Source organism: Aplysia californica, unplaced genomic scaffold (assembly GCF_000002075.1).
Source record: "Aplysia californica isolate F4 #8 unplaced genomic scaffold, AplCal3.0 scaffold01966, whole genome shotgun sequence".
NCBI lineage: Eukaryota > Metazoa > Mollusca > Gastropoda > Aplysiida > Aplysiidae > Aplysia > Aplysia californica.
This window is the reverse complement of record NW_004799236.1, coordinates 1,853-22,853: the sequence shown is the minus strand read 5'-3', so window position 1 is coordinate 22,853 and position 21,001 is coordinate 1,853. Positions and strand designations below refer to the sequence as shown.

At 36.2% G+C, this 21,001-nt stretch overlaps 2 protein-coding genes across 2 annotated transcripts; both read right to left on the bottom strand.

Annotated features, from left to right (window-relative positions):
* Positions 1 to 70: 70 nt before the first annotated feature.
* LOC101848173 (voltage-dependent anion-selective channel protein 2-like) lies at positions 71 to 4,022 on the bottom strand (the record flags this gene model as incomplete). Its single annotated transcript, XM_013091059.2, has 5 exons — positions 3,847 to 4,022; positions 3,328 to 3,438; positions 2,737 to 2,853; positions 2,166 to 2,186; positions 71 to 354 (listed from the first exon to the last, which is right to left on the bottom strand). Coding segments are annotated over exons 1-5 (694 nt in total), but the record flags the coding sequence as incomplete, so codon positions are not given.
* Positions 4,023 to 8,230: 4,208 nt separating this feature from the next.
* On the bottom strand, positions 8,231 to 20,628 carry LOC101847794 (voltage-dependent anion-selective channel protein 2; the record flags this gene model as incomplete). Its single annotated transcript, XM_005113323.3, is given in 9 exon segments — positions 8,231 to 8,292; positions 8,892 to 8,949; positions 10,767 to 10,917; positions 12,729 to 12,749; positions 13,300 to 13,416; positions 13,891 to 14,001; positions 14,409 to 14,529; positions 15,871 to 16,005; positions 20,529 to 20,628. Coding segments are annotated over 9 exon segments (858 nt in total), but the record flags the coding sequence as incomplete, so codon positions are not given.
* Between the last annotated feature and the right edge of the window lie 373 nt (positions 20,629 to 21,001).

Below are 21,001 nucleotides of genomic sequence, written 5' to 3'. Positions count from 1 at the left end.
CATTGCCATTGCTATGTAAAGCCATTCAAACGTAAGACAAGATGATGGACCTCTGAATTTAATTCCACACCTCTGGCACAAACAAACCAAACGGGTGGAGCATTGGAAATTCCCAAAACAACGTCAGTCCAAAAACATCTCATTTGAAGACAAACTAGTAGTGTTGAGCTTCCCTTTACACAAACAGAATATGCACTACTTACACTGATAGAAGCATCATCATCCAGCTTGTACTTGGCGCCAAGGGCAAATGTGGTGCTGCCAGTACCAGCAGTCCAGGCAAGGCTCACTGCAGCCTCTAGGCTATCATTGACCTTCTGGTGGATGGAGCCTTGGAATTCCTGGCCATCATTACTGGAATAAAAGGCAATAAAAACTCGTGAACAGAATACCTTTCTCTGATTCCAGAATGCAAAATACGATGGCCAGCTTATATAAGGGGCTTATCAAAAAGATAGGTGGAAGAACACAACTATGAGAGTAGCCTGAAATGGGTCAGAGCGACACAAGTGTCAATAGACATTACATGACAGGGGGATGCTGTAAAGTATAAGTACAAATCTGCATTTAACCCAAAATCATCTATGAGTATGAAACAAAATTTACATAATATACCTAATTAAGTTATTAACATTCAACAGTTCGCTTGTTTATACAGCGCCAACTAAATAATAACCGCAGAGCACTTTTACAACAGGATGAAAACCAGCCAAAGCTTTCACGTATCAGTTCATAAAGGACAGGATGGTTAAAGGAGTACAGAAAACGAACAAGCTTCAGGAGAAAAAAAAAATTGCATCACTGGCATATCAGGACAAAACTAATCATAACTGGTCAATGCAAATTTACAGTAACAGGGCGAAGGTGCAATAATAATAATATATGTAAGCAGATCAGCCCACTTAAAAAGTACAGTAGCCTCCACATAAAATCCCACCACAAATGGTCCTGTTATTTTAAGAACACATTCTTACAACACAAAAAGCCCCACCCTGAAGGGTTGTAATCGGATAAGACAGGGGGAAAATTTGCCATTATAGTACTGCCCATCATGTCACTCTTGTGAATGCGATCACACCCCCATTGTAAACTTCGATGAGTGTGTATGTTTGTCCCACACCAAGCTGAGGTGTGAACTCAATTGGCATTTGAGCCCTTCACATGAACTTGTCTTTTATTTCTGCACCTCAGTTTAGTACAAGCTGGTGCCTATCCACAGGGACTGTCTCGATCGTCTTTGTCATGCCTTTATGTGGTCACCTGTTGGCGGGGAGCCTGCCTTTCGTTCTTTGAATTTAATTGGTGCGGTCACAACACTATGATGCGCTACAATATGAGTAAGGAACTCGGTCAGAGATGGAAAGCTAAACATTTTGGACATGTTAAGGGTAAGAGCAATGGAATCGTCTGAAATATTGAGACTCATAACTGGATAAGTGAAAATAGCATGCCTCATCAACTTAGAGAGACCATTGTGATTGGTCGTCACTTCAGTTCATTTTAAAACACAGCAAACTTGTGGGCATTGGCCTAGTAACCTCCTCCAAACTCTTTTCTAAATTCAATAAATTCAAGCTATTTAAAGCAGACATGCAACAATAATGTGAGAAATGTTTAGTAAAGATCTGTATTTATATATTGTTGCAACTCCAATTAACTTATGGACTTCATTCTCATTTTTATTTGCAAATCCAGTCTTGAAAGCTCATAAATTTTTTTCAGCATCGCCAAGTCCATGGGGAGCAAAACAAGAAAACGAAGAATAGGTACTTTTGGACTCAAACACGTACTTCTGTACTAAGACCCTCAAAATCATATTAAATAAAAGGGAAGATCATTTTACCCATTGCAGGCCTGACTGACTATGAGTCACCAGGGATTCTTCCCCCCGGTGATTTAGGAAAGATCCTGCGTTTTCATTTCTCCCAAGCAATGGGAATCTGAGGCAAAGACTACAGAAGTTAATTTCCACTTGTATCAAAGCCATCACTTATGACACTGAACTAAAAAAAAAAGGAAAACCTAAAAAACTAGTGCAACTCTTCATAAAATAACATTACAAAACTCGAAACAACTGAAAACAATTTTTAAATAAAAAATAACAAGCAGAGATTTCAGATGAAATAACACAAAATTGGAACAATTGAAAACGAACATAAGCCTACTCGTCATCCCAGGTGTTGTTTCTGAAAGAATTGACAAAATATCAGAATGGTGTTCATACTTGAACATATAAAAATTTATGAAAGTACAGGTACATAAACTTAATAGTTGTCTCATCATAATAAACTTTTACCATCAGATCTCATTCTCATTGTATTTATCATTATAATCTCAGCACATAAACATTAATCGAAAAAAAGAATGTATTGGTGAGAAAGGTACTGCTCATCTACCCTTTTTGTACTACAGACATGTCCAATGTATAACACATGTCCATCCAACAATAAAAAGGTTTTGACCTTTATCTTTTATCACTTTTCCTAACTACAAAAAGCCAACGTCGCTTTCTAGCTTCCTGCAACTGACCCCCAGGTCAATATTCATACCTGAGCACTGACCCCAATGCTGTATGCTGTTGCAGTCCCATCCAAACTATATACCAGGTTGGCAAATTCTATGTGCTGACCAAACAGCTGTAATTTGGATGGGATCTTTAATTGAATTAAAAGCCACCGGGATAGAGCACACAGGGAAAATGCATGGTCAATGATTACCAGACAAGATCATACTTACACATTGGTGGTAAATGAGAAATCTCCACCATTGTATCCAAATCCAAAATTGCTACGCGTCAATTTTGACTTGGAGGAGTCAAATGACATTTGGTATCCAGCAAGCCAGCCTTCATACCTAAAATGGAAAGAAATCGTTTGTTTCTCAAAGAGATAAGTACCAGGAGCAACTTTCAGTGATTCATAACCGCTTAATGACCCTTAGAAAATAACAGGATGGGCTGCAACAAATAACCAGTTATTTGGAATGTTTAAGACAATGTCCAGTTTTCAGTAGTCACACAAGCAGCAATCGAGAATCTTTGATTACCAGTGTTTATTTTTAAAATAATGATATCAAGAAAAAATAAATTCATCACCCGAAATAACAGTGATGCTCAAAACATACCATATTTGGCAGAAAAGAATAACAAATCTTGACAATACTCACTTGAGAAAAGTAAGAAATTTTGTTTGAATTTATTTACTTCTCAAAAGTGCAACGTTATCTCGATATTCCCATTTACCAAAGTTCACTGTCCTCATTAAAATACAGTCATTTTTAAAGCAATAAAGCCATAAACAGGACAAATAGCTGCACATAGCTGCATACCCAAGAACAGCGGCACCATGCACAGTTGGTCCAGCGAAGTCAAAGTCAACATCACAGTTCAAGTTCAGATAGTCCATCTTGTATGCACTCTTGACTTTTCCGCTCTTTTTTCTAAATATGAAAGAAAATAAGAATGAAATTAAAAAACACTATTCCTTCAATTATCACTACACGTCTGTAACAGAAAAGTCTTTAAGGGCAAGGCCAGTCTCTTGTGAAAAAAAAAAAAATTTAAAAAAATGAACACATACATGAGGCATATTAAAAATAGTAGCTGCATACATGTCTGTTCCATAACAGGATAGCAATGTTACAATGACAGCAGATGAATTTGTAGCAGTGTTTGAAAAAAAAAACCCCAAAGGTTTTCAATAATTACATTTTGGTTTTCAAAACAAAACAAAAAAACACCAACAGTCATGATTCAAGTAGGGATCTTATAAAGCATGAAATAAATTTTAAAAAACCACAAAAAAAACTCTCAGACAGGACACCACAAAATCACATAAAAATATTCACCCTGTCTGTGGGGCAAATGAAGTATCAAAGGTAAGATCAAGTCCCTCAGCAAGTTGATCCTCAATCTTAACTTCTGTGTTGAGCACATTTTCTGTTGTCCACTTTTCAGTGAAGGTGAGTCCTGTTGAGAAACCAATGCAAGGTATTAGTAATGGAGGCATGTGTATGTCTTAAATGTACCTAAAACGAATATAAACCCAGAGAGTGAACTGAGATGAAGGAAAATAATCTTGACAATATTTTGTTTCCTGCATTTAACAAATTTTTATTGACTGGCCCATAAATGAAAATGACACATTTAAGTAATTGATTGGATTTTAAAAAGTTTCAGTAAAGGTTTTATCGGCACTTGCAACTGCATAAGGTCATATGAGCGCCAGAGGATTAGAGGTGTCAAAAGAGAGGAACAAACATAAAAAAGAAGGAGGGGGAGATAAGGACGATGGGTGTTTGATGGGAAAGAAGCAGCAAACCACACCAGAGCACCCGCCAACCACCCATATTGATTGGATTAGACAGCTCAAAGATATGCTTGTTACAATACTCAAAATGACTGATGTTTATTATAATGGTTACCATGGACCAATATGAAAAAACCCCAACAAAAAACGTATCTACAAAATGAGAGTATACAAGTATCCTACTTAGCCACTGAAGTGGTATATGTGAGGTTTTATAAGAAGGGAGTTGATTGTAAGTTAAATATACATTTTTTAAATCACTGTAATTTAGGTAGCTCCAAATAAACCACTTTGGTGTTTTTAAATACCAGTATCCTTTTTTTATATATAGAAAAGACATGTTTGAATTTTTGTTGTTTGCCCTAACAAAAAAAATCATTATTTTCTAAAACATGGTCAGACTAAAGCAGTACACAAAAATGCCTTGATCCAACAATGTTGGTCATGAGGTTTTGGCCCGATAGGTAACAGCATAATATGTATCATTACATGAAGGAAACAGATGCTCCTCAATTGTGAGGAACAGAGTTATTATTGGATAATAAAAATACCCATCTATCTCAAAGAGAGGTTGAGATATTTGCAATTGAAGGGGGAGGGGCTCATCTGGTGCAAGAGGTAATCTGGCAAGAACATGGCCACCAAAGCTTGACTTTCAAACCTGTAGTGTCCCTGGAAGCTGCAAATTTATCTTTCGTGCTTTTGTTCAATGTTTTTCAGTAAAATCCATGCAATAAAATTTGTTGAGCCCAAAACATTATCGTTAATATTGCCAAAGAGGTGGAAAAATGTCAATTTCTTTGATTTCATTATTTTTCAGAGCACCTGATATCACCATGTCAAACATATGGTGAGTAACAAATATTTGGACCTCTGTTCACTATATGTTTGCAAGACTGTAGTACCAAAAATAGGAATGATGAAATCTCATGTACCGGAGCCATAAAACTAAATCTGGAAAAAGTATGAAAAACGACATAAAATAAAAGATAGCATGCTTACCATATTCAGTCCACTTGTCCATGGTTTCCAAATTGCCAGCTACTTTGCCTGTGTCTCTGTTTGAGTTCAGGGCAGATTTGAATTCAACACCATTGTCGGTTTTTGATTTAGCATCAAGCTTGAAAAATCCCCAGTCTGATGAAAAAGTACAATCTCAAAGTAAATACATACTGAAAACATTCAAAATTGTACAATTTTATCAGCACTTGTAGTTACATAAACTGAAAAGGAAAACACAAAGATTAAGACTAGGACAGAGATTTTCTTCAACAAAAGAGGGTAACTTTTGATACGACCCATTTGCAGATGTGTCAATTCCTGGAATTTGGAGAAAAGAAATCGTAGGCAGCAAGACTACATTCTATACCCCACCCCATGAATTGTCACATTGTGATGAACAGCCATCTAAATGGGTACAACTACTTCAGATGAAGTAAATCAGGTACAAGAAATATTTTGGATTTTAGCAGTATAACCAAGCAGAATGCATTTTCTAGTCCTTTGCTCGTAATGAAAAATTGCAAATAGCTATACAATAAGAGGAAACAAGGAAGGACTTCCGAGTAACGAGCGACCACCCCAACAAAGTCTAAGAGACCTAACCCTAGGCCTAACCCCAAAAAAAAGAACCTGCAACGGGCCTCATGTAAAAAGGCCAGCACAAGTCCAAAATGAAAAAAAAACAAAAAAAACACACACACACTCCAAAACAAACAAGGAGCATAGTATGGCCTAGATCTAAATCTACATCTAGATCTACATTGCTATTATAATAGTATTAATAGGCTTTGATACAATAACACAATAGAATTGGAATATGAATCCTCCATTATAGATCTAGTAATCTAAATAAATCTAGATCTTGTTGAACAAGTGAATAGGAATAGGCCTTGAACTAGAAATCCGCATCCGATTCCAAACAATGTGACTCAGCTGAGTCTAGAATCTAGATGATTCTAAATAAATAAATAATTCACGCACCTGATGAAATGCTTTTTACCAACATTAATATTACAGCACAACCTAAGATAGGGCTTGACACAATAGAATTGGAATATGAATCCTCCATTGAGTTCTATAATGATCTAATATAGATCTAGATCTAGATTCTATTAGTATAGTGAGTCGGGACTTGAATGAATCCACATGATCTGAACAATTGAATTAGTCAACAAACGAAATTCAAAATGGCCGCTCGAGCACGAAACTGAAAGTAGATAATTTAGATCGTCGTCCTTTTTCGTATTCGCATTTCTACTCCGGTTCCGACAATTATGTCGGAAATGCCGATGTCGGCACGATAACGAAAGTGCCGACAAAGCCGACAGGAGAAAAAGGGGGCGCTGGCAATCGGCCAGGCCTCGCACTACGCACATTGACTGGTAGAGGTGGGCCTTGCGATAGCATCGGCCGCCTCGTGGGTCGGGTCGCGATTGTCGGCAAACATGCAGGTCCATTAAGTCCTAAAGAGAAGTGTAATAACTCAAAAGAGGACAGTGTGTCTTAAAACCCAATTTATACCCGACACTTTCACCAAGCAGTGGTATATTGACTTATGTTTCAGTAAGTTTTATGGCACTTGCAACACAAATAGGTCAGTCATATATAAGTGTAGAGGATTAGGTGTCAAAAGAGAGAAATGTTTTTCTTAAAAAAAAAAAAAGACAAGAAAGACATGTTTGATAGGAACGGAGCGTTGATATTTTACCAAGCATCAACTGTTGCCACTGATGGACTAAGAGGTTAGCCTTTGTTCCTTTTAATACTGTTGCCACATATGGTGAATATTCAGCTGAATCTGCCCAGGACAGAATCGCAAGGGGCCAGAAAAATATTTCTTCTTAGACAGGACAACTAAAGGACGGGGTAGGATGGTGGTGGTGGTGTATGTCCCCAGAGGGCCATCCATTTTTTAAAAATCCACATATAGGATGTTTCACACCCTCACAGACACAATTTACATCATTGAGGAGGCAGACTTTGTCCTGTCAGAGCCAACCCAGGCTGAGAGGGATACAACATCCCACAGAAAAACTGATACTGGATAAAAATGCACCTCACACAGAATTCGAATTTAAGTCTTCTGCTCCTATTGGTGAAGTAGTTAACCTGAACCACATTCATCATACGCAATGGGATCAACGGTCGCCATAACATTGCTGGCAAGTTCACACTTTGCAAGTGCTATCCTAGCTGCTCTATCTTACGCCATCACAGTGCGTGCATCTCATTAGAACAAATGTTTGACCGATGTAAACAGAAATGATTGACCGTCTCCTTTGCTATCATACTAGGCCCCATCCACCCATGTAATAAGTAAGCACAATCAATCATTGCCACCCCTTTTCTGCATATATAACAATGATTGTGGACTTTTTTCTCTGACGGCTATATAATCAGGGTGACAGTCTGCAGTCAAAAATTTAATTCCACACCTCTGGCTACCCAGGAAAGTTTCCATGCTGGCATGCAACTTGAGCAGTTTAAAGGCAAGAAACCCAGAGATTTCACACACACTCCACCTTGACCACAAGCACCCCATCCCTTCCTCATCTGGCGGCGTGAAGTAAAGGCAAGAGCCTACTGAACCAAACCTTGGAGTTTTGTTTCAAATCAGAGTTGCACTGAAAAAACATTTTTCATCTTCGACAGGTACAAACACCCCCCCGAAGAGAAGGAGTTTCCAGTTCATGAAAGTTTTCCTCTTAGATGCATAATCTATAACAAGAGAAATTTACGATGGGGGGAGCACAGGAAGATTCTGTCATGAAAAATCAGACTGTATATAATAAAGGCAACAGTTGGCAGTAGAGCCAAATTAACATGGTAATAATAGATGGTTTTGGAGAAAAAAAAACATAACAGAAAAGGTAGATCAATAACATGCATGTGATCATCAAAAAGACAAAAACAAAACTCACCTTGTGTCCTCCCTGGTTGATGTTTTTGCCATCTATCAAAGATGACACTGTGAGTTTCACACCTGAAAAAATATGTTTAAATACAGTGACAAGTGTTACAAGTATTCTTGTTTAAACGAAAGTACAGGTACATAAACAACAATGCTTCCTTCAATTATTTATTCATCACTTTACCAAATAAGGAGAAAAAAATGAATATAAAGAAAGGAAAGACATTTTCCTTTATAAATAACAAAACCACAGGTTGATGTAAAAACTTCAAATTGCCTTTCGCAGTATCAACTGCTTTACACTGATTCCCCTAACATGAAATGACTTTTTAACGCAACCCCAATTACCAGATATTTTCAGTAATTGACATCAGCATCATTTTGCTACTGATAATTCTTTCCTCTTGAGATCTATAAGAAAGGAGTTGATTTAGATTATACCCTAGACCATTTATCAAAATCTCTAAAACGATGTAATGTATTGCCATGCAACCAACCCCCCACCCAGACAAAACATGAACCAGCTATCCAAAAGCTTAATTTATTTATTGCAACCATCAGAAATATAATGTAAGAACCCATTTTTGTATTTACCCAATGGTAAGAGTAATCATTTCATCCTAGCATTGTTCAACAGTCACTGTATATGTGTAAAAAGTATTTCAACTTACCGTCTCTCAATTTCTGGGTGTATCCAAGACCCACATGGCTGGAATTATTCACCTTGGCCTGAATGAAAAAGAAACAAACAAAATGATGACATTTTTGAATAAATATTTTAGAACACATTTCACAGGATTAACACTAATATGATGGTGAAAACAATTCTCTGAAGTTCTTGCTTTGAAACAAGCCATATCTCAAGTTGACTAAGCAACATTCGAATTGATACAAGTAAATGAAAATATACTAACGCTTAAATAAGAATGAAAAAGCACTATTGAGATCTGCTCTAGCAAGCCTTTAAACTATCCGTACGTAGTGTTTTACTATCGTATCCATACAACGTGGGGAACTCTGTGCCACCACTTTCCAAACAGGAAATTTACTCGTTAATCCAATCCGTAGGCTTTGTATAACAGTCTGTCAAAATGATTTTTTTCTGAGAAATACAGAAAGTTTCAAAGAGATCTTCGTACTAGAAGTATTCTAAAATATGAACAATACAACCCCGGGGGTTAAAAATGACCCCAAGGCGAACAGAAAGGGTTAAGCAGCACAATGATGCCACGTAAGAATGGTCATCAGTTGAAAGAGTGTAAACAGAATACAGCTTTACTTCCTGATGAAGGTCCAGGACAAAGTCTCATTGATCAGAAATCTTGAAATCAAACAAGCCCTTTCACTCTGTCATGTCTCTCTTCCGTTTTCCAAGCACCAAGTGGTTGTCATATTGATGTATGGGTATGGCATTATTAAATGCACCAATGTAAAGTAGCAATGCCAATCGCCCGCCGAGCTTTGGGCCAGAAATCGGGCTCCGCGCGAGGGGTAATTTTTGGGCTGCTCGGGATCCGAGGCGACTCTCTTCTAAGTAGTTACGGGAAAACTTGTGGATGAAAACAAATGAAACTTGGCAACCAATCAGAGGAAAGGTCTAACTAACGACATGCGAGCGTACAATGCCGAATGATTTCTAGAATCTGAGAAATTGCAGTGTTTGTGCGATTTTCCTCTGCGGCTATAAAAATTAGTGGAGCTGCGGATTGTTTGCTGACCAGACAGGCACCCCACATGTCTTCTTTATTGTTGCAAAATTTCAGATCTCTGTGTGTAGCATATTTTACGTACCAACTTAAAATTACCACATATCCATGGATAAAACACTAGAGCTGGAAACTAGATCATGGACTCCACACGCTAGTTGCCGGCATGCGAGAGGCATGTGATTGGCTAGCTTCAACTAAATAGGTCACAGATGACTTCATTGTGGGTTTCCCCGATACCACTTTGCAAAGTAGTAGAAGGGGTGATCGATCCCAGTCAAACGATGCTGCACAATTCAACAAATTTTCACGCAAATATTAGTCTAAAAGATCCAAAGTAATAAAGGCATTGAAAAAGTGATAGCAGAACTAGATTCTGCACTAAAAATCACAAGAAGACACCAATTTTCATTCATATATTCCCATTGATTACTGACTTATGAACAGTTTTCCCTCAAAACACATTAAAAAACGTCCCATTTTTTTGGCGATATTTTCCTATATGAAGGTCCCCCAAAATTTTGCAATTAAAAATCCCAGTAACTTTTAAATTTATCAATGGATTAACCCCCCCCCCCCAGTTCTAAGAATTTACTCTGCTTTCATTTAAGCTTGTTTGGATAAAAATTTAATTTTTCATTGCCATTGCTATGTAAAGCCATTCAAACGTAAGACAAGATGATGGACCTCTGAATTTAATGGCACACCTCTGGCACAAACAAACCAAACGGGTGGAGCATTGGAAATTCCCAAAACAACGTCAGTCCAAAAACATCTCATTTGAAGACAAACTAGTAGTGTTGAGCTTCCCTTTACACAAACAGAATATGCACTACTTACACTGATAGAAGCATCATCATCCAGCTTGTACTTGGCGCCAAGGGCAAATGTGGTGCTGCCAGTACCAGCAGTCCAGGCAAGGCTCACTGCAGCCTCTAGGCTATCATTGACCTTCTGGTGGATGGAGCCTTGGAATTCCTGGCCATCATTACTGGAATAAAAGGCAATAAAAACTCGTGAACAGAATACCTTTCTCTGATTCCAGAATGCAAAATACGATGGCCAGCTTATATAAGGGGCTTATCAAAAAGATAGGTGGAAGAACACAACTATGAGAGCAGCCTGAAATGGGTCAGAGCGACACAAGTGTCAATAGACATTACATGACAGGGGGATGCTGTAAAGTATAAGTACAAATCTGCATTTAACCCAAAATCATCTATGAGTATGAAACAAAATTTACATAATATACCTAATTAAGTTATTAACATTCAACAGTTCGCTTGTTTATACAGCGCCAACTAAATAATAACCGCAGAGCACTTTTACAACAGGATGAAAACCAGCCAAAGCTTTCACGTATCAGTTCATAAAGGACAGGATGGTTAAAGGAGTACAGAAAACGAACAAGCTTCAGGAGAAAAAAAAAATTGCATCACTGGCATATCAGGACAAAACTAATCATAACTGGTCAATGCAAATTTACAGTAACAGGGCGAAGGTGCAATAATAATAATATATGTAAGCAGATCAGCCCACTTAAAAAGTACAGTAGCCTCCACATAAAATCCCACCACAAATGGTCCTGTTATTTTAAGAACACATTCTTACAACACAAAAAGCCCCACCCTGAAGGGTTGTAATCGGATAAGACAGGGGGAAAATTTGCCATTATAGTACTGCCCATCATGTCACTCTTGTGAATGCGATCACACCCCCATTGTAAACTTCGATGAGTGTGTATGTTTGTCCCACACCAAGCTGAGGTGTGAACTCAATTGGCATTTGAGCCCTTCACATGAACTTGTCTTTTATTTCTGCACCTCAGTTTAGTACAAGCTGGTGCCTATCCACAGGGACTGTCTCGATCGTCTTTGTCATGCCTTTATGTGGTCACCTGTTGGCGGGGAGCCTGCCTTTCGTTCTTTGAATTTAATTGGTGCGGTCACAACACTATGATGCGCTACAATATGAGTAAGGAACTCGGTCAGAGATGGAAAGCTAAACATTTTGGACATGTTAAGGGGAAGAGCAATGGAATCGTCTGAAATATTGAGACTCATAACTGGATAAGTGAAAATAGCATGCCTCATCAACTTAGAGAGACCATTGTGATTGGTCGTCACTTCAGTTCATTTTAAAACACAGCAAACTTGTGGGCATTGGCCTAGTAACCTCCTCCAAACTCTTTTCTAAATTCAATAAATTCAAGCTATTTAAAGCAGACATGCAACAATAATGTGAGAAATGTTTAGTAAAGATCTGTATTTATATATTGTTGCAACTCCAATTAACTTATGGACTTCATTCTCATTTTTATTTGCAAATCCAGTCTTGAAAGCTCATAAATTTTTTTCAGCATCGCCAAGTCCATGGGGAGCAAAACAAGAAAACGAAGAATAGGTACTTTTGGACTCAAACACGTACTTCTGTACTAAGACCCTCAAAATCATATTAAATAAAAGGGAAGATCATTTTACCCATTGCAGGCCTGACTGACTATGAGTCACCAGGGATTCTTCCCCCCGGTGATTTAGGAAAGATCCTGCGTTTTCATTTCTCCCAAGCAATGGGAATCTGAGGCAAAGACTACAGAAGTTAATTTCCACTTGTATCAAAGCCATCACTTATGACACTGAACTAAAAAAAAAAGGAAAACCTAAAAAACTAGTGCAACTCTTCATAAAATAACATTACAAAACTCGAAACAACTGAAAACAATTTTTAAATAAAAAATAACAAGCAGAGATTTCAGATGAAATAACACAAAATTGGAACAATTGAAAACGAACATAAGCCTACTCGTCATCCCAGGTGTTGTTTCTGAAAGAATTGACAAAATATCAGAATGGTGTTCATACTTGAACATATAAAAATTTATGAATGTACACGTATATAAACTTAATAGTTGTCTCATCATAATAAACTTTTACCATCAGATCTCATTCTCATTGTATTTATCATTATAATCTCAGCACATAAACATTAATCGAAAAAAAGAATGTATTGGTGAGAAAGGTACTGCTCATCTACCCTTTTTGTACTACAGACATGTCCAATGTATAACACATGTCCATCCAACAATAAAAAGGTTTTGACCTTTATCTTTTATCACTTTTCCTAACTACAAAAAGCCAACGTCGCTTTCTAGCTTCCTGCAACTGACCCCCAGGTCAATATTCATACCTGAGCACTGACTCCAATGCTGTATGCTGTTGCAGTCCCATCCAAACTATATACCAGGTTGGCAAATTCTATGTGCTGACCAAACAGCTGTAATTTGGATGGGATCTTTAATTGAATTAAAAGCCACCGGGATAGAGCACACAGGGAAAATGCATGGTCAATGATTACCAGACAAGATCATACTTACACATTGGTGGTAAATGAGAAATCTCCACCATTGTATCCAAATCCAAAATTGCTACGCGTCAATTTTGACTTGGAGGAGTCAAATGACATTTGGTATCCAGCAAGCCAGCCTTCATACCTAAAATGGAAAGAAATCGTTTGTTTCTCAAAGAGATAAGTACCAGGAGCAACTTTCAGTGATTCATAACCGCTTAATGACCCTTAGAAAATAACAGGATGGGCTGCAACAAATAACCAGTTATTTGGAATGTTTAAGACAATGTCCAGTTTTCAGTAGTCACACAAGCAGCAATCGAGAATCTTTGATTACCAGTGTTTATTTTTAAAATAATGATATCAAGAAAAAATAAATTCATCACCCGAAATAACAGTGATGCTCAAAACATACCATATTTGGCAGAAAAGAATAACAAATCTTGACAATACTCACTTGAGAAAAGTAAGAAATTTTGTTTGAATTTATTTACTTCTCAAAAGTGCAACGTTATCTCGATATTCCCATTTACCAAAGTTCACTGTCCTCATTAAAATACAGTCATTTTTAAAGCAATAAAGCCATAAACAGGACAAATAGCTGCACATAGCTGCATACCCAAGAACAGCGGCACCATGCACAGTTGGTCCAGCGAAGTCAAAGTCAACATCACAGTTCAAGTTCAGATAGTCCATCTTGTATGCACTCTTGACTTTTCCGCTCTTTTTTCTAAATATGAAAGAAAATAAGAATGAAATTAAAAAACACTATTCATTCACTTATCACTACACGTCTGTAACAGAAAAGTCTTTAAGGGCAAGGCCAGTCTCTTGTGAAAAAAAAAAATTTTTTTTAAATGAACACATACATGAGGCATATTAAAAATAGTAGCTGCATACATGTCTGTTCCATAACAGGATAGCAATGTTACAATGACAGCAGATGAATTTGTAGCAGTGTTTGAAAAAAAAAACCCCAAAGGTTTTCAATAATTACATTTTGGTTTTCAAAACAAAACAAAAAAACACCAACAGTCATGATTCAAGTAGGGATCTTATAAAGCATGAAATAAATTTAAAAAAACCACAAAAAAAACTCTCAGACAGGACACCACAAAATCACATAAAAATATTCACCCTGTCTGTGGGGCAAATGAAGTATCAAAGGTAAGATCAAGTCCCTCAGCAAGTTGATCCTCAATCTTAACTTCTGTGTTGAGCACATTTTCTGTTGTCCACTTTTCAGTGAAGGTGAGTCCTGTTGAGAAACCAATGCAAGGTATTAGTAATGGAGGCATGTGTATGTCTTAAATGTACCTAAAACGAATATAAACCCAGAGAGTGAACTGAGATGAAGGAAAATAATCTTGACAATATTTTGTTTCCTGCATTTAACAAATTTTTATTGACTGGCCCATAAATGAAAATGACACATTTAAGTAATTGATTGGATTTTAAAAAGTTTTAGTAAAGGTTTTTTCGGCGCTCGCAACTGCATAAGGTCATATGAGCGCCAGAAGATTAGAGGTGTTACAAGAGAGGAACAAACATAAAAAAGAAGGAGGGGGAGATAAGGACGATGGGTGTTTGATGGGAAAGAAGCAGCAAACCACACCAGAGCACCCGCCAACCACCCATATTGATTGGATTAGACAGCTCAAAGATATGCTTGTTACAATACTCAAAATGACTGATGTTTATTATAATGGTTACCATGGACCAATATGAAAAAACCCCAACAAAAAACGTATCTACAAAATGAGAGTATACAAGTATCCTACTTAGCCACTGAAGTGGTATATGTGAGGTTTTATAAGAAGGGAGTTGATTGTAAGTTAAATATACATTTTTTAAATCACTGTAATTTAGGTAGCTCCAAATAAACCACTTTGGTGTTTTTAAATACCAGTATCCTTTTTTTTATATAGAAAAGACATGTTTGAATTTTTGTTGTTTGCCCTAACAAAAAAAATCATTATTTTCTAAAACATGGTCAGACTAAAGCAGTACACAAAAATGCCTTGATCCAACAATGTTGGTCATGAGGTTTTGGCCTGATAGGTAACAGCATAATATGTATCATTACATGAAGGAAACAGATGCTCCTCAATTGTGAGGAACAGAGTTATTATTGGATAATAAAAATACCCATCTATCTCAAAGAGAGGTTGAGATATTTGCAATTGAAGGGGGAGGGGCTCATCTGGTGCAAGAGGTAATCTGGCAAGAACATGGCCACCAAAGCTTGACTTTCAAACCTGTAGTGTCCCTGGAAGCTGCAAATTTATCTTTCGTGCTTTTGTTCAATGTTTTTCAGTAAAATCCATGCAATAAAATTTGTTGAGCCCAAAACATTATCGTTAATATTGCCAAAGAGGTGGAAAAATGTCAATTTCTTTGATTTCATTATTTTTCAGAGCACCTGATATCACCATGTCAAACATATGGTGAGTAACAAATATTTGGACCTCTGTTCACTATATGTTTGCAAGACTGTAGTACCAAAAATAGGAATGATGAAATCTCATGTACCGGAGCCATAAAACTAAATCTGGAAAAAGTATGAAAAACGACATAAAATAAAAGATAGCATGCTTACCATATTCACTCCACTTGTACTTGGTTTCCAAATTGCCAGCTACTTTGCCTGTGTCTCTGTTTGAGTTCAGGGCAGATTTGAATTCAACACCATTGTCGGTTTTTGATTTAGCATCAAGCTTGAAAAATCCCCAGTCTGATGAAAAAGTACAATCTCAATGTAAGTACATACTGAAAACATTCAAAATTGTACAATTTTATCAGCACTTGTAGTTACATAAACTGAAAAGGAAAACACAAAGATTAAGACTAGGACAGAGATTTTCTTCAACAAAAGAGGGTAACTTTTGATACGACCCATTTGCAGATGTGTCAATTCCTGGAATTTGGAGAAAAGAAATCGTAGGCAGCAAGACTACATTCTATACCCCACCCCATGAATTGTCACATTGTGATGAACAGCCATCTAAATGGGTACAACTACTTCAGATGAAGTAAATCAGGTACAAGAAATATTTTGGATTTTAGCAGTATAACCAAGCAGAATGCATTTTCTAGTCCTTTGCTCGTAATGAAAAATTGCAAATAGCTATACAATAAGAGGAAACTTCATGAAAATTTCATCTGATAATACCCCATGAGCCGTATGACAGCGCCTCATCAAAACAGAATTCTGCACCACCTTTTTTCATTAGCCCCCCCCCCCCCCCCACATTAAAATGTGTAGCGGTAAGATGCTTCGCTCATGCGACTTGAGTTTGATTCCATAGAGGGGAGAAATTTTTCATCTTGTCTTAGGTCTTTCTGCTGGGATGCATCCATCCCTCTCACTATCAGCCTGAGTTTGCCCTGACACATAGGGTAGGAAGCCAGCCTCCTAAATGATTTAAATGGTGTCGATAAGAGTGTTGAGTCTTAATTGGAAAATGCTTGAAGACTCAACCCACTAAGGCATACTAATAGTAATTGGCAAGTTCTACTTTCTAGTCAGGTGGGGGGAAAATCAACCGCATGTTGCAGCCAATTTTAAAAAATGAATACAGGTGGAACTTCTAGGAGTAGAGACATCTATATAGGACAGGTACTTCACATATGTATTTAGATAAAGAAAACATGCATTAGATAATTTCTGCCAAAGAATTCAGGCTTGGAAGGCATGGTAGGGAGCAAGGGGCAACTCTGGATGGGGGATGAGTGAGCAAAAAGAGAAAAATTTTCACAGCTTTCTGACTCATGGAACACAATGTACCATCACTGCAATGCTGAAGCAATTTGTAGGAAAACAGTACAGTAGTGGGTATTATTAATGGCCCATTTTGTGTTCTGCAGGAAAAAATATGTGACAGTTTGGGCCCCAAAAGCAGTCCCTCTGCGTGCTGTTGTGAAAATGAAATTTTACCAAAAAATGTTTTATGCCAAACTGATCTGGGTCTTTCATAATAAAAAAAAAAAAAATTAATATAATGAATAACCCGCTTTCACATATCCCTGAAACTTTTAAAAGACACATCTTAAGACCAGTAAATATTCTTTTTTTCTCTTCAATTGACATCTTGAGTAATTAAACATGACCAGAATTATATATATTAATCGGAGTGCTTATTGGCCCACAGGGGCATATAAAATTTCCCCTAGAACATTTATTATTTGCCCACAAAATTACGAGTTATCTCCCCTGTGTTTGGTTGCCCCCCCATCCACAAATGATAATTTAAAATGAAAATACAACAGCAAAATCCCCATTAAATATCAGAGATGAGCATTTGCCAAAAGGTGGGATACCTGGGTGTGACAAATGAGGTCCAAAATCAACTTTATGTAATAATTCTTTAATCACCCATATTATATAGCCTAATGATTGCTCTTTCAGACTCAGTAACTGCCAAAGCTGTATATGCAAGGGTCTTGGTGTAATTCTGACTTGAATGACGGAAATAGCAAAAAGTTCGTTCATAACAATGATGACACAAATTTATGAATACTCGAAGTTCCTTTCTTCAGCTAGGCTGATGTTATATTTTGAGACATAGCAAATAACTTCCAAAACTACATAGAATTGACAATTTATAAAAATCTTTATTAATTTTTGATAAAATTACTTTTTTGTGTCATAATAGTTATGAACGAACAATAAGTGACCAAAATACTATCAATTATATCAAGTTTCATCGACTAGAATTGTCTAAAATAACACTCAATTGACTAATTATAGTCAAGTGATAAATGAAAGACCATTAAACAGCTATTTTTAAACGCAAACTGGTCTTAGGGCATATTATGCATAAATTTAAAGTTCGTTCATAACCATTATGACACACTGTTTCGTTCATAACTATTATGACAAATTTTACTTTTGGCCCCTAAAATTTACTTATATTGTTCTGTCTTTCACATAAAACGGTTTTCATTTATGAGGCTTTCCTTAAAATGATAGATTCCTCTATGTAGGGAGAATTCAAAGTTTATATTTCCTGAAAAACCCTTAGAATACCTTTAAAATGGTTCGTTCATAACAATTATGACAAACTTCAATTTTGACCTAAAAATTTACTCATTTTGATCTGTCATTCATTTTTTAAAACTTTTATTAAATGAAACTCTCCTCATAATATGTATCTCTGTACATGTTTTTAAAGTTTGTTAACACTGAAAAGCCCTCAAAATATATAAAATGGACTATAAATAGTTCGTTCATAACCATTACTACAAAAGTATAATACTAATTAAAATCCACACCCATACACTTATGATAAAAATCAAAATATCAGAATGTATGCAAGGTCTATTCTGTCCTTTAGTTGGGTTAAAATTAAAAATACATCCCAAAACAACTGTAAATTACATGGAATTAGGTTTCGTTCATAACCGTTATGACACACTGTTTCGTTCATAACTATTATGACAAATTTTACTTTGGGCCCAAAAAATTAACTTATTGTTCTGTCATTCACATAAAATTGTTTTAATTTATGAGACTCTCCTCAAAATAAGGTTATATGTTGGAAGAATTCAAAGTTTAATCACTGAAAAACCCTTAGAATACCTTTAATTGTTCGTTCATAACTATTATGACAAACTTCAGTTTTGACCTAAAAATTAATATTTTGACCTGTCATTTACTTTAAAATTTCATATTAAATGAAAGTTTCCTCATAATATGTATCTGTGTACATGTTTTTAATGTTTATCAACTCTGTAAAGCCCTCAGAGTACAATATGTAGTTCGTTCATAACCATTACTACAAAAGTAAAATACTAATTAAAATCCAGACCCATACACTTATCATAAAAATCAAAATATCAGAATGTAAGCAAGGTCTGATACATCCTCAAGTTGGGTTAAAATTAAAAATACATCCCAAAACAACTGTAAATTACATGGAATAAGGTTTCGTCCATAACCATTATGACACACTGTCACGTTCATAACATGATGACAATCCATTATGACAAGCATATTTTTTCCTCTCCTTCGCTTCTCTTTTGAGTCATCAGCACGATACTCTTCCATGTTCATTCCACCATGTAAAAGGATGTTGTGAAAAAGTGGGAAGTCCCTCACATGATATTTTGCAGAAATATCATAAAGTGTTTGTTCATAACATCATTATGACAAACCTGGATTATCTCAATCAAAGTCATATTTAAGCAAAACCATGCGATGGAGCAGAAAATTACCCTTCTGATGGATCAATGTCAAACCAATGTTTAATACCGGTCATTTCCCGGGATGATATATTTAACGATTTGGGTTTTCTAGACCTTGGAAAGTCTGATGATGTAATTATGACACGAGTTATGAACGAACTTATAAATTTTACTCAGCAATAACATCATTAATATAAAAAAATAAAACCCTTTTAATGGACACACGCTGTTATGATGGTGTATACAAACTATTTTCAATGTTTGAATGCACTACTGTTTGATAGTTTAAGATTAACAATATTCTGTATTTAACATACAATTACGTGTGCACTCAGGATGAGTAAAAAATGCCCTATTTTTAGTACTATTATCTTTCTATGTAGAGATATAAGATGCACACATCAATCTACTTGCTCATGCAGCTTGACCAACTTATTTCCTTGCCATATGCATAAAGTTTTCAGAAGAAAACATATTTTACCATGAGTAGTGGTTGATTAAAAAAGTCCTCATGCAAACACCCCCACCTTTTGGCAAAAGCTCAGATATTATTTTATTTTACAATTATACACTTCTCAAAGGCTTAAGTTAATATATTTTACATCTGAAAGTAAGTCAATTTCTACTATATTATTAAGGAAGTATAGATCTAGATCTTGAATGACTCCCAAACCAACAAGATCCCAAAAGATTACAAAACCTCATTTGTGTTATTAAGGATACAGAATGCTAATAATAATAGCCGTATTTATTATTTAATCTTAAATCTAAAACTGTTAAAGCTAGAGAAAGAACGAAAAGTCCTCTCATCTTCAAAAATAGCTCAACAAATTAGTCCATCAATCAAATATTTTAAATTGAGAATGTATAGTTTTCCAATCTAATGCTAAAAATAAAAAAATGAACAATAGCTAAGAAGTTAGAGAACAAGTTGGGCCAATACCATGTATGAAATACTTTGAAAATCACGCATTAAATGGCCCATGTGGGCCAATAAGCCCCAGCTTATTTGCCCATGTGGGCCAATAAGAGCAGCCAATATTATTATATAAGAAGGTGAAAGTGACTTACTATATCCTTTGCTGAAAACATCCTTGGCAGACTTGCCGAGATCTGAGTAGGATGGGGGAGCCATTTCTAGTTCTGGGGACATAAAAGAAAAAATAATAATATGAGAAACACAGAAAATAGAAGCCTTCCCCTAAACCTTGAAAAAATAGTGGCTCAGTGTGCCTGACTTCCACGATCAGCTGCATATTGCCTTCTTGATCAGCATCCTGAGCATACAATATATTGAAAAACAGGAAAAGCCATTTCATTCCATATAACAAAACTGACATCCCTTTTCAAAATACAGTGAATCAAATTAATTAGTGGTTTTGAGAGGTCCAAAGAACAAGCAATAATCAAGACTACAATCTCCATATTATAGTCCTTTTAAAGACACATGTCATTCTCATTAGCAAGCCTTCCTTTTATCCATCCACAACACTTAATATTAAATAGCAGTTGGAAAGCAAACACATTTCATTTAATTATAACAA